At 39.8% G+C, this 14,149-nt stretch overlaps 2 protein-coding genes across 2 annotated transcripts; both read right to left on the bottom strand.

Annotated features, from left to right (window-relative positions):
* Positions 1-4,133: 4,133 nt before the first annotated feature.
* On the bottom strand, positions 4,134-5,767 carry LOC112091556. The gene is made up of 3 exons (XM_024165547.1): positions 5,272-5,767; positions 5,096-5,196; positions 4,134-4,985 (listed from the first exon to the last, which is right to left on the bottom strand). The coding sequence occupies exons 1-3, from the start codon at positions 5,765-5,767 to the stop codon at positions 4,134-4,136; spliced, it is 1,449 nt and encodes a 482-aa protein (XP_024021315.1).
* A 5,423-nt stretch (positions 5,768-11,190) lies between these two features.
* On the bottom strand, positions 11,191-12,705 carry LOC112091555. The gene is made up of 3 exons (XM_024165545.1): positions 12,087-12,705; positions 11,880-11,963; positions 11,191-11,810 (listed from the first exon to the last, which is right to left on the bottom strand). The coding sequence occupies exons 1-3, from the start codon at positions 12,703-12,705 to the stop codon at positions 11,191-11,193; spliced, it is 1,323 nt and encodes a 440-aa protein (XP_024021313.1).
* Between the last annotated feature and the right edge of the window lie 1,444 nt (positions 12,706-14,149).

The following is a 14,149-nucleotide window of genomic DNA, read 5'->3' as shown; positions in this document are numbered from 1 at the left end:
GATGAGATGAAGAAGGGGAATTTGTGAAAGTGAGAGAAAAGGGGAGTGAAGAAAGAGAGACCGGGGGGGGGGGGGGGGGGAGAGGAGAAAGAGAGATGAAGAAGGGGAATTTGTGAAAGTGAGAGAAAAGGGGAGTGAAGAAAGAGAGACCGGGGGGGGGGGGTTTGAAATCCATCAGGCAATATGTCGCCTGATTTCAGGCGACGTATCGCCTCTCGCTCTGTCCCAATCTCTTTTTTTTTCTTTAGGCGATATGTCGCCTGATTTCAGGCGACGTATTGCCTCTCACTCTGTCCCAATCTCTCTTTTTTTTTTATTTAGGCGACGTATCGCCTCTCGCTCTGTTTTGCTTCTTCAAAAAAAAAAATTTTTTTCGAACAAAGAGCTCCATTGGACGCATAATTAAAGAAACATCATATGTGGGTTGCCTCCCATGAAGCACTACGTTTAAAGTCCTTAGCTAGACATAGTACCTCATGTTTCAAATGTCCTCGACGAGCTTGAGACTCGCAATCTTTTCCACCTCGCCTCCGAAATAGTGTTTAAGGCGTTGTCCGTTCACTTTGAAGGCAGGTTCATCTCCTCTTTGTATCTCAACAGCGCCGAATGGAAAGACTTTCATAACCGTGAATGGACCGGACCATCGTGATTTGAGTTTTCCGAGAAAAAGTTTAAGGCGAGAGTTGAATAAAAGTACCTTCTCTCCTGGAATGAAGTCGCGGCGGAGGATCCTCTTGTCATGCCATTGCTTTGTGCACTCCTTGTAAATCCTCGCATTCTCATACGCCTCATTACGAATCTCCTCCAATTCAATGAGTTGAAGAAGTCTATTCTCTCCCGAGGCCTTCAAATCAAAGTTGAGCTTCTTAATGGCCCAATGCGCCCGGTGTTCAAGCTCGAATGGTAGATGACACGCCTTCCCAAACACCAACCGGTACGGAGACATGCCGATAGGTGTCTTGAACGCTGTCCTACATGCTTGAACGCCGTCTTATATGCCCATAGAGAGTCGTCAAGCTTGTTTGACCAATCCTTCCAATTTGATTGCACGGTCTTCTCTAAGATAAGCTTGATCTCCCGGTTGGAAATTTCTACTTGGCCATTTGATTGAGGATGGTAAGAAAGGGCCATCTTGTGCCGGACTCCGTACTTGGCCATGAGCGCATCAAACACCTTGTTGGCGAAGTGAGTGCCCTCATCACTAAGTATAGCTCTAGGTGTGCCAAAATGTGAGAAAATGTTCTTTTGAATAAACTTGACAACCACACGAGCATCATTTGTGGGAGTTGCAATAGCTTCAACCTATTTAGTCACATAGTCAACTGCCAAAAAGATATAGAGATTACCAAATGAAGGCGGGAATGGTCCCATGAAGTCGATCCCCCACACGTCAAATATCTCAACCTCTAATATATTGGTGAGGGGTCGCTCATGTCGCCTCGAAATGTTGCCTACACGTTGGCACCGGTCACAATTCTTAACAAATTCATGATAATCCCGATGCAGAGTAGGCCAATAGAACCCACTCTCTAAAACCTTAGCGGCGATCCGTGCAACTCCAAAATGCCCACCGACGGGAGATGAATGGCAATGAAACAAGATATCCGGTGTTTCCTTTTTCGGCACACACCTCTGAATGACTTAATCGGCGCATCATTTGAAAAGAATGGGATCATCCCAAATGTAGTGCTTCACATCATGCATGAACTTCTTCTTTTGTTGAGAGGTTAAACCCGGTGGCAAAGCTTTACATGTAAGATAATTGACAAGATCAGCATACCACGGGAGTTTTACCTAAACTGCAAACAATTACTCATCTGGGAACGACTCTAGAATGGACGAAGCTCCTTGTTCTTCAACAACTCCTTCAACGCGAGATAGATGGTCGGCTACCACATTTTCAACGCCTCGCTTGTCCCGGACCTCCAAATCGAACTCTTGTAGCAATAAAACCCATCTAATCAATCGGGGTTTCGCATCTTTCTTCTCGAACAAGTACCGGATGGCCGCATGATCCGTAAATACAATAACCTTGGACCCAATGATGTAAGGCCGGAACTTGTCGCATGAGTATACCACTGCCAACATCTCTTTCTCAATTGTTATGTAATTCTCTTGGGCCTCATTGAGAGTGCGGCTTGAATAGTAGATTGCCCGAAAAACTTTTTCCTTCCGTTGGCCAAGTACGGCTCCAATATAGTCACTAGCGTCGCACATAATCTCAAAGGGTTCACTCCAATCTAGGACGATTAGGATGGGGGCCGCTATGAGCTTTACCTTAAGCATACTGAAGGCTGTGAGGCAAGAGTCATCAAAAAGAAATGCCACATCCTTTTCCAATAAGTTGCAAAGTGGCTTGGCGATCTTAGAGAAATCTTTAATGAATCGCGGGTAAAATCCCGCATGGCCAAGAAAACTTCGAATTCCCTTCACATTTGTTGGTGGTGGGAGATTCTCAATTGTGGAAATCTTGGCTCGATCCACCTCCAAACCTAGTGACGAAACTCGGTGACCAAGGACGATCCCCTCCTTCACCATGAAGTGGCACTTCTCCCAATTAAGCACAAGGTTTGTCTCTACACATCTTTGAAGCACCAACCCAAGATTGTGCAAACAAGAATCAAAAGATGATCCAAAGACTGAGAAGTCGTCCATAAATACCTCCATAATATTCTCCACCATGTCGGTAAAGATGGCCATCATGCATCGTTGGAAGGTAGCCGGCGCATTGCATAAACTGAAAGGCATCCGGCGGAAGGCGAATGTACCATATGGACAAGTGAATGTGGTCTTCTCCTAGTCCTCCGGGGCAATGACAATTTGGTTATAACCCGAATAGCCATCAAGGAAGCAATAGTACTCGTGCCCCGCCAATTGATCTAGCATTTGATCAATGAAGGGCAATGGAAAATGGTTTTTCCGGGTGGCCTTGTTTAGCTTCCTATAATCAATACACACTCGCCACCCCGTTACCGTGCGAGTTGGAATGAGCTCATTTTTCTCATTTTTAACTACCGTCATGCCACCCTTCTTTGGCACCACTTGCACCGGACTAACCCATGAACTATCAAAAATGGCATATATAATACCGGCATTTAATAGCTTCAGAACCTCCGCTCTCACAACCTCCTTCATTGCGGGATTAAGTCTCCGTTGGTGTTCAATAGAAGGCTTGTAGGAGTCCTCCATGAGAATCTTGTACATACAAATGGCCGGACTAATACCCTTAATGTCAGAAATTGACTAAGCAAAAGCGGATAAGTACCTTTTTAGCACGTTGATCAACTTCCGTTCGTCCTCCTCGCTCAAAGATGCCGATATTATGACCGGCTTAGTAGAGTCATCTCCCAAGAATACGTAGCGAAGATGGTCGGGTAATTGCTTCAAAACTAGCCCGTCACTAGTGGTGGTTTTCAATTCTGAGCCTTTATAAAGTGTGGGCACTTTAAGTACATCCTTTTCCTTCGGATTAGCCTTCTCCTCTGGTAGTGCCTTTAGAGCATAGACAATATCAATCAAGTCCACTTCACACGCACCGAACTCTACCCCAAGATCCCCTTTAGAGAACGGTGTTGAAAGACATCTCTCCAAAGGGTCCTTATAAATAATGGTTTGAAAGAAGTCCTTTAAGCACGGGGCTACCACATCTACCCGGTTACAACTTGGTCACTTTTCCAGAAATTTCATGGCGTTACTAATGTTGAACTTTACCTCTTCGCCGTTCACCCGGAGTGTCAAGTTACCATCATGGACATCAATCAAAGCCTTCCCGGTCGCAAGAAAAGGTTTGCCCAGAATAATAGGAATTTCCTGGTCTTCCTCCATGTCTAACACCACAAAGTCAACTGGAAAAATGAATTTATCAATTTTAACCAAGACATCCTCGATAATACCTTTAGGGTAGGTGAGAGAGCGGTCCTCCAATTGGAATGAGATGGTGGTAGGTGTGATCTCTCCAAGGTCCAGCTTCCGGAAGATAGAGAGAGGCATGAGATTGATGCTAGCCCCGAGATCACACAAGGCCTTCTCAATGTGAAGTTCTCCAATGATGCATGGTATGGTAAAACTACCCGGATCCTTCAACTTCTCCAGTAGTTGTCTTTTTATGATAGCGCTACACTCTTCCGTAAGCTTCACCGTTTCATAGTCCTCGAGTTGCGCTTCTTGGACATAACTTCCTTCATGAATTTGGCATAGTTTGGCATTTGCTCTAGAGCGTCCACAAAGGGGATGTTAATGTGGATCCTCTTGAAGATATTGAGAAATTTCTCAAATTGCTCGTCAAGCGCCTTCTTCTGGAACCGTTGAAGGAATGGCAATGAGGGAGTGATATGAGGTGGGTTATCCAAAAAAGTGATCGAACCCGGTCTAACCACCGGTGCTTCCTTTTTAGCCTTCAGATTTTCCTCCTTTGAATTATCCTTACCATCGTCGTTGCTCTTGATAGGCTCCTCATCAACCACGGCGTTTTGAACACTCGGGCCTTCAAGCTCTTTGCCACTCCTCAATGTGATGGCCTTGCACTCCATTGGGTTCTTTTCAGTGTCGCTTGGGAAGGACCTTGATGATTGCCCTTTTATAGCATTAGCCAATTGGCCAACTTGTGTTTCTAGTGCCTTCATAGTGCCTCCCAAATTAGTGCAGTGAGTTTCAATGTTGTTGAGACGAGCGTCATGTTGATCAAGACGAGCCTTAGAGTCCACAATATATGTCTTCAAAAGTTCTTCAAGTGATGAGGAAGGCTTTTCCATTGCCGGTTTACTCGACTCCAGAGTTGGTTGTAAAACATTCCGGTTGTTGGCATAAGAGAAATTCTCATGGTTTCTGAGCCCGGGATGATAGTATGTCGGTAAGTTGTTATTGGGCCTAAAATTGTAGCTTCGGTTGACAAAGTGACATTGCTCATCATATGAATCACTTGAGCTCGAAGCTTGTGCCATCTTTACAGCTTCTTGATTACCATTGGCATTGGCTGCGGTTAGTCCCTAGATTTGATTAGTCAAGAGCGCCATTTAAGCCATAAGAGACGTCGTTTGATCCACATCATAAATTTTGCATATACTAAAATTTCATAAATCCCTGCTGCTCTCTTCACAGTGGACCGCTCGTTTTGCCATTGACAACTATTCATTGCCATGTCCTCAAAGAGATTGAGTGCATCCCCGAGTGTCTTTGACAAGATGGTTCCACTAGCCGCTGCATCAATATGAGCCTTAGTTTGCCCAATAAGCCCATTGTAGAAAAGTTGAACTTAGAACCAATCCTCAATACCGTGTTGAGGACACTTGTGGAGTATCTCTTTAAACCGTTCCCACGCCTCATATAATTGTTCATACTCAAACTGCCGAAATTGAGTAATCTCGGCCCTCAATTGAGACGTCTTGGAAGGCGGAAAAAATTTGATGAGGAACTTTTGGGCCATGTCCTCCCATGCGGCTACACTCCCTGATGGTAAAGATTGAAGCCATGACTGAGCCCAGTCTCGCAAGGAGAATGGGAAGAGTTTCAAACGGATGATCTCGGCACTCACTCCATTAATCTTCACTGTGTCACAAATCTCTAGAAAAGTGGCCAAATGGATATTGGGATCGTGCGGCAAGCCTCCATATTGGTTCTGCTGGACCATATTGACGAGGGCCGGCTTGAGCTCGAAGTTGTTGGCATTGACTTGTTGACGTTGGATGCCCGAATAATTCTCGTTCACTACGGGCTTGAAATAATCTCGTAACGTCCGTTGCTGGTATGCTTGGTTTTGTTCCTCGGCCATGTTCTTAGCCCTAGCTCATCGTTCTCTCCTTAATGCTCGAACAGTTCGTTCGATTTTTGAATCCAAAGGCAAGAGTTCCAAGCCACGTGCTTTTTGCATGCACCTACGAACACAACAAAAGAAAAATAGATAAATAAATACAAATAAAAAAAAACTTAGATTAAAACAAGATATTTCTTCACTATAGTAATTTAATTCTTAGCCGTTCAATCCCCCAGCAACGGCGCCAAAAACTTGTTGCAATATAATTTGACTACGCTTGCAAGTGCACAAGTCATACAAGTAATATAGTGGTCCGAAGACCGATATCGTCCCACGAGGATTGACGTTAAGAATATAAACTAACTATTGTGAATATCATATCTTAACTTTATCTAAGCGATCAAATTTGGATGTGATAAACTCAAAGAAAAACTAAAATAAAGGAAAACTAAATCGAAAGGAAAGATGACAGTAATTAATAATATGTGCTGAAATTAGAACGAAAAATCAATATGATAAAAATGCTAGGGTCTTGACTTCACTCTATTGCGATTATGTTTCTCCGTAGTAATGTGCCTAACCTAACTCAACGTTCTCAAGAACCTAGAGTGATGTATATCCTTATACCCTCTCTCGAGTGCCGCCTAAAGAATGTGTAGGTGATATCAAGCCTATATCTCTATACAACTATTCATCCCTACCTTCATTAAGTTCCACTCTAGAAACAATTCCTAGAATTCCACTTCTCAATTTCACAACCTAAAATTGTTTCGGTTATCTAGGCAATGTTTATCTCTCGATCTCACACCAACCTAAGTTGTTCTATCTGTTTCTTGATTGCTTGAACGTTCACCTCTCGAGTATTAATCCTCACAACAAAAATCTGCCCAATTCAAAATCTCATAAAGCATGGCAATATGTAAATCATAGATTTAGTAGCAATAATTCAAAATAGAACACGGAAGAAACGAAGAGCTTAATTAAATGCACATTAAAATGTCAAAACAATAATCACAAATAGAGATTCATCTAAACCCTAACAAATAAGAAAATTAGCCACACATCATGTGGCTCACAGTCTCAAAATAATATGCCAAATCTAGAGAAATACAAGAAGAAAGAGAAGAAAGAACGCTTGGAATTCTTGAAGAACTGCTCCAATCTCCAATCCTCTCCGATTCAGTTTTTCTCTTTTTGAAAACCCTTTTTCTCCTCCCTTTTTGCCGTTTTTAGTCTCCCCTTTTATATCCCACGTTTTGCACGCCTCCCCAGAAGCCAATCACTTTCCATAAAAATCTCCTTTCTTAATCTAGGGCAAAAACGCGTGTTTTTAATGAAATTGGGAGGCGACATATCGCCTATAAATAGGTGACATATCGCAACTCTCTCTATTTTCTGTGCACAGACTAGGGCAGGCGACATATCGCCTGTAGGTGGTGACATATCGCCTAGAGTCGGCGACATATCACCTGGAAGGAAGCGACATGTCGCAGCTCTCGCTGTCTCTTCTTCGATTTTTGCTCCTTTTCAAGCCGCATTGCCATCTGAAGGCGACGTATCGCCTCATTCTCTGTCTTTTTTATCTAAAATGCCTCAAAACTCAGCGATTTCATCCATTACTGCACACTTAAGGGAAAATGGTCAAATTCACATAAAAACTTGAGGAAAAACATGTCGAACTAGCTAAAGGAGTAACGAATGAGTGCATAAATTACGCACTCATCAGTAGACATTTTGAAGCCATCAACAATAGGTTAGACTCACTAGACCAATCTGTTAGAGAAATTAAGGACAATATAGCATGTCTAGCAAAACAACAATTACAGTCACAGCCAATGCCTGAGGAAGAACTTGAGCTACAAGTTCAGCCAGAGCCTGAGGAAGAACTTGAGCCACAGGTTCAGCCTGAGCCTGAGGAACAACATGAGCCACAGGTTCAGCTAGAGCCTGAGGCTCAACTTGAGCAACAGGTTCATTCAGGGCCATAGTCTGAATCCAAGAATGAAAAGTGACTTAAAAGGCCCAGCAAGTATTTTGAGTCGCCTTACACAGATCCCCTGCGTAACGTGAGGAAGAAGATGTGGACCTTTAAAGATGCTGTCGAGGCCTTTAACAAGTGGTTCGCTGATACTAGTACAGACTCTGAGCTGATTAAGTGCGGTTTTGAAGATTGGAGGAAGGACTTCTTCCGGATCATCTTGAAGCCAGGTGAATGGTTGTTCAATGATGTAAGTAATCACAACATATTTTCTAAATTTCTAGTCTTATTTTTTATACCATTATCATTATACTTAATTTATTTTTTATGACTTACAACAAATTGACGAGGCATGGAGTCTTCTATCGATTAGAAGGTCACGGGCACCCGAAAGGCAGTTCAATAACGATATTATCATCCTAGATAATGTATTTTGCCAAAAGTTGATAGCGCGATTCATCACCAACAAAAAGAACTTGGCAACGTATACATTTGACAACGATCTAGATGAATATGTCTGTAGAAAAAAGCACATGATTGGCTAGAAATGGGATGGCGTGCAGGGCTTCACTATGCCTCTTAACATTGAAAGGAAGCATTGGGTTGCGCTTTATGTTGATTTATCTGAATTTAACATAAAGGTGTATGACTCAGCTGTTTTGATGTACAGAGATCAACAAATGCAAAAACACGTGGAGCCAATCTCTATCATGATGCCCAAGTTCTTGAAGTACACAGGTTTATTTAACCATCTAGGCGATAAACTTGACTGTGCGTGGCCAATCGTTCATCCCAAGTGGTTGGTCCACAACCTTAGATCATGTGACTGCGGAGTTTACACATACAAATTTATCGAATACCTTGTCCGCAGAATCCCGTTAAAAGACCTCACTGAAGAACAAGTAGAAGCTTACCTGTTGGAACTTGCAGTCGAAATTTGGAGTGAGTACAAGCTTAAGAGGCCCATGAGTAGTAGTATATGAAATGTTGGTTGTTTTGCTTGTTGTAAAATGTATACACAACATTATTGGTGTTGCAGTATTTTTATTATTGGCATTACAATGCATTTATACTTATCACATTCAACGGGTTATTTTGGCTCTGGGGAAGCTTATATTTATGGGGAAATGCTGCCAAAATTTTTACACAATAATGTATGTCCGGGGGGGAACGGGCGCGCGCGCGGGGGTGGCACGGGTGCGCGTGCGCGCAGGGGGGCACTGGCGACCAGAACCGACCGAGAACACAAGAACAGACCAAAACCAACTAACATAGCAAGAACAGACCAGAACCGACCGAGAACAGATCGAAAATAGACAGAGAACAAACCAAGAACAGACCAAGAACAAACTCTAACAAAACATTAAAAAACATACATTTTTACATATTTTTTTGACTTTTTGGGTATTAATAAACATTGTAATTTATAAAAGAGAAAAAAAAATTGGTTAGAAAAGAAAAAACCTAGAACAGACCAAGAACAAACTCTAACAAAACATTAAAAAACATACATGTTTACATATTTTTTTGACTTTTTGAAAATTAATAAACATTGTAATTTATAAAAGAGAAAAAAAAAATTGGTTAGAAAAGAAAAAACCTTAAACGACCAAGAACAAACTCTAACAAAACATTAAAAAACATACATTTTTACATATTTTTTTGACATTTTGGGTATTAATAAACATTGTAATTTATAAAAGAGAAAAAAAATTGGTTAGAAAAGAAAAAACCTAGAACAGACCAAGAACAGATCAAGAACAAACTCTAACAAAACATTAAAAAACATACATTTTTACATTTTTTTTGACTTTTTGGGTATTAATAAACATTGTAATTTATAAAAGAGAAAAAAAAAATTGGTTAGAAAAGAAAAAACCTAGAACAGACCAAGAACAAACTCTAACAAAGCATTAAAAAACATACATTTTTACATATTTTTTGACTTTTTGGGTATTAATAAACATTGTAATTTATAAAAGAGAAAAAAAATTAGTTAGAAAAGAAAAAACCTAGAACAGACCAAGAACAAAACATTAAAAAACATACATTTTTACATATTTTTTTGACTTTTTGGGTATTAATAAACATTGTAATTTATAAAAGAGAAAAAAAAATTGGTTAGAAAAGAAAAAACCTATAACAGACCAAGAACAGCCAAGAACAGAACAAGAACAGCCAAGAACAGAACAAGAACCATCTTGGTCTGTTCTTGGTCTGTTCTACGTTTTTTCCTTTTTAACCAATTTTTTTTTCTCTTTTATAAATTATAATGTTTATTAATACCCAAAAAGTCAAAAAAATATGTAAAAATGTATGTTTTTTAATGTTTTGTTAGAGTTTGTTCTTGGTCTATTCATAGTATGTTTTTGGTCTGTTCTAGGTTTTTTCTTTTCTAACAAATTTTTTTTTCTCTTTTATAAATTACAATGTTTATTAATACCCAAAAAGTCAAAAAAATATGTAAAAATATCTGTTTTTTAATGTTTTGTTAGAGTTTGTTCTTGGTCTGTTCTTGGTTTGTTCTAGGTTTTTTCTTTTCTAACCAAATTTTTTTTCTCTTTTATAAATTACAATATTTATTAATACCCAAAAAGTCAAAAAAATATGTAAAAATGTATGTTTTTTAATGTTTTGTTAGAGTTTGTTCTTAGTCTGTTCTTGGTCTGTTCTAGGTTTTTTCTTTTCTAACCAATTTTTTTTTCTCTTTTATAAATTACAATGTTTATTATTACCTAAAAATTCAAAAAAATATGTAAAAATGTATGTTTTTTAATGTTTTATTATAGTTTGTTCTTGGTCTGTTCTCTGTCTATTCTCGGTCTGTTCTGGGTCGGTTCTGGTATGTTCTTGCTGCGTTAGTCGTTTCTGGTATGTTCTTGTGTTCTCGATCGGTTCTGGTCACCAGTGCCCCCCCGCGCGCGCGCGCCCGTGCCACCCTACGCGCGGGTGCCTGTACCCCCGCATTCCCATAAATATAAGCTTCCCTAAAGCCATAATAACCTGCTGAATACATTTTACAACCTGTTGAATATAATAAGTGTAAATACATTGTAACACTAAAATTTATAAATCATGATTACATCGTTGCGTTTTTACATTTCTTCTGATAGTGTCCATATTGCCCACACCTAGCACATCGATTCTGTCTTCGTGTGAACTTACCTATGCTGGGAATGCATTTTTGCTTTGGCCTACCCCTCTTTAGTACAGCTCGCGGTAGAAGAAGGTGAACTTCTTTTACGTGATTTAGAATATCCCATTGCGAAGTATTCGGCACAGGATAGATTGTCTCAGCATACACAAGAGCCCAAACTTCTGTCCTGTAGTATTTTGAGCATAAATCATAGAGTGACATACCTGCTTCTCTACAACATGATATTGCATGCTCGCATGGTATCTGCTCAAGGTCGAACACACGACAAGTGCAACTCCTCGCTCCAATGTTGACAATTGCAGTGGCCTATCCACCTGTCACTTGGAACTCAACAGTATTAAGTCTTGTGGCCGTTAGAAATCCCGCTTTGTTGTGCCTCTCACGAAGAGTTTTTTCCACACTTGGTGTTAATAATGTTTTAGTTTTAGAAGCTTCGACCCACCTGTTATTAAACCACTCTGACATCTTCGCTTGTATAAAATTAAAGAGGGCAATGATAGGGTAATCTCGAACATCTTTGAGCATTGCATTAACTGACTCAGACATGTTTGTGGTCATAATATTATATCGATTTCCTTTAAAATGAGCACGAGACCACATTTCAAAACGAACTTGCTCCTGTAGGTATCTAGCAATACTGGGATATCTTGCAGACAACTCATCAAACAAGACAGAAAACTCGTCAATGCGGTAGGCCTCAGCGGTTTTAAAGAACAATGGCAGAACACCGCTACATCTGAAATTACTCTTGATGTTTTGAGACACATGCCATGTGCAACAACTGTGATGTGCTAATATATAAACTGTAGACAATGCATTACTTATACTTTGATTCCTATCAGAAATAAAAACTAATTCCTCAGAATCAATGATAAATTCCTTCAAGTTCGAGAAGAACCATGTCCAGGATGCATCATTCTCTGAGTCTACAATGGCTCATGCGATGGAATAACAATGACGTTCACTATCCTATGCAGTGGCAACTAACAACGTACCTCTGAATTTTTCCTTCAACCACGTTCCATCAACACTGATAACTTTCCTCATGCAACCAAAACCTCGTATACAAGGTCCATATGCTAGGAAAAGATAGATAAAACTGTTATGTTCATCAAAATGAATATTGGTGATGCTGTCGTGATTAGTAAGAAACACCATATGAAAGTATGATAGGAGCTTAGTGAAGCTTTCTTCGGCCGTACCTCTTATGAGTTGAAGTGCATGCTCACGAGCCTTCCATCCTTTGTAATAACGGAAGTCCGTCCCGAATTCGTCATGGGCATATTTCTGAATTGATTTAGGAACCAGACCCTGTTTGATGCCTATAAATTGGTTTTTCACGCAACTTCCAATAACGGAGTACGTTGCTTGCCTGTGCTTCGCTGAACGCTTTTCTAACGAGCAAGAGTGAACACCATTATACTTGTGGATTACAAACATGTTCGATAGTCTCAGTTTGCAGGCTCGGATATGCCACACACATTTCGGATCCACACACTCTACTACAAACATATCTTTATTTGATTTTGTTGTTCGAAACTCAAACTTCCCCTTCAAAGCTATTAAATGCAGCTTTTCCTTCAAATCATTCTTACTTGTAAAGTACTGACCAACTTCTAAACTAGATCCGTCACTGAAGGTAGATCCATGAGATGATCCAAACTCAGTCTTGTCGATACAAACTAAAGGACCAGCAACTTCTACTTCATTTAAAATGGTTAGTGGTTGTGGCTCTAGTTGTGGCTGTGACTCTAATTGTGGTTGTGACTGTGGTGGAATATCATTACGAGTCGAAAACTCATATGTAGCTACATTACCCATAAAATCACGATCAAAAAAATCATCATGCAAAGGATTTCTCCTAATTTTAACTCCATTAATATGTTCTTCTGGATTCATAAACTTCCCATCCACTATCACGTGTAGCGGTACCTCGTGGGCTATAGCCCTGAAGAATAACAAATCATCATTGTCTTTTATTACAATGGGCAACGATTTCTGTTTCAAATTCGGTACCCACGATAGCTGCAAAGAATTTTTTGTCCATCAATTCTACATTTTCTACAAATCTTGTCAACGAAGGTTTTGAGAGTATCCTTCTCATCCATATATATGCCAATTAAATTACAATCTGTATGCCACACCCAACAACTTTCAGTCTCATCCCATTTTCCTCCAATGTCAAAAAAAAATCCTCCACTGAGCCATTATTTAGATTTTAAAACTGCAAAAATTTAATCAAGATAATAATATGTCATTAAACCAAACCAAATATCTCACGAACAGACTAAGAACATACCATATAATGAGAACAGACCAAGAACATACCATATAATAAGAACAACCCAAGAACAGACCAAGAATAGACTAAGAACCGACTGTGCAATAAGAACAGACTTAAAACTGACCGTGCAATAAGAACAGACCATCAACAGACTAAGAACCGACCGTGCAATAAGAACAGACCAAGAACAGACCACGAACCGACCATGTTATAAGAACAAACCAAGAACAGACCACGAACCAACCATGCTATAAGAACAAACCAAGAACAGACCACGAACCAGAACAGACCAAAAACAGACCAAGAAACCGACCATGTATAAGAACAAACCAAGAACAGACCACGAACCGACCATGTTATAAGAACAGACCAAGAACCGACCATGTATAAGAACAGACCAAGAACAGACCACGAACCGACCAAGAACAAACCTTTTTTTTTCTAAACCCGGCAGATCTTCATCATATCAGACAATGTAAACTAGTCTTTTAACATGTAAAATTACTATTTTAATGGATTTTTAACATTTTTAACTACATTCTCATCTTAAAAACATATGAACAACAACGAAAAACACCATGAGAGATATAGAAAATGAAAGACTTACTTAGTAGCTCTTCTTCAAACTTCGTTTTGGACGAGAAACAAACGTTGAATGGCCAAGATAATAATGTTAATGAGGTTATGCGACGACGATGACTTGAGAAGAAGAGAGGAGAAATTGAAGGCGGCTGAGAGAAGAAAATGGCGCAAAATGGAAGAGGATGAGGAGAAAGAAAATCCTAAAAACATAATTGATGACGTGGAATGCTGATGTGAAAGTTGGATTATTTACCCAATTTATTTTTTTTGTGGTTTATTTACTTAAAAATGTATTTTATTTAGTCTATTTATACAAAGTGCTCCTGCCAAAATTAGCTCTGTTTCTTTCTATTATTTATTTTTTTTTTCTTTTGAGTTTTGATTTTCAGTATCTGGTGC

The sequence above is a fragment of the Morus notabilis genome, unplaced genomic scaffold (genome assembly GCF_000414095.1).
Source record: "Morus notabilis unplaced genomic scaffold, ASM41409v2 Scaffold115, whole genome shotgun sequence".
NCBI classification, from domain to species: Eukaryota; Viridiplantae; Streptophyta; class Magnoliopsida; order Rosales; family Moraceae; genus Morus; species Morus notabilis.
The sequence above is the reverse complement of the archived record's forward strand: the minus strand, read 5'-3'. Positions and strand labels throughout refer to the sequence as shown.

What these genes read in the sequence shown, in the direction of transcription:
- LOC112091556 (XM_024165547.1), bottom strand. Translation starts at nt 5,767, where the DNA reads ATGGCCGAGGAACAAAACCAAGCATACCAGCAACGGACGTTACGAGAT. An exon ending in CCACAAGTGTCCTCAACACG is followed by an intron (nt 5,197 to 5,271) that starts GTATTGAGGATT and finishes ATATTGATGCAG; the next exon opens with CGGCTAGTGGAACCATCTTG. An exon ending in GGCAAAACGAGCGGTCCACT is followed by an intron (nt 4,986 to 5,095) that starts GTGAAGAGAGCA and finishes AATCAAATCTAG; the next exon opens with GGACTAACCGCAGCCAATGC.
- LOC112091555 (XM_024165545.1), bottom strand. Translation starts at nt 12,705, where the DNA reads ATGGGTAATGTAGCTACATATGAGTTTTCGACTCGTAATGATATTCCA. An exon ending in TGCACTTCAACTCATAAGAG is followed by an intron (nt 11,964 to 12,086) that starts GTACGGCCGAAG and finishes ATCTTTTCCTAG; the next exon opens with CATATGGACCTTGTATACGA. An exon ending in GTTGAAGGAAAAATTCAGAG is followed by an intron (nt 11,811 to 11,879) that starts GTACGTTGTTAG and finishes GAGCCATTGTAG; the next exon opens with ACTCAGAGAATGATGCATCC.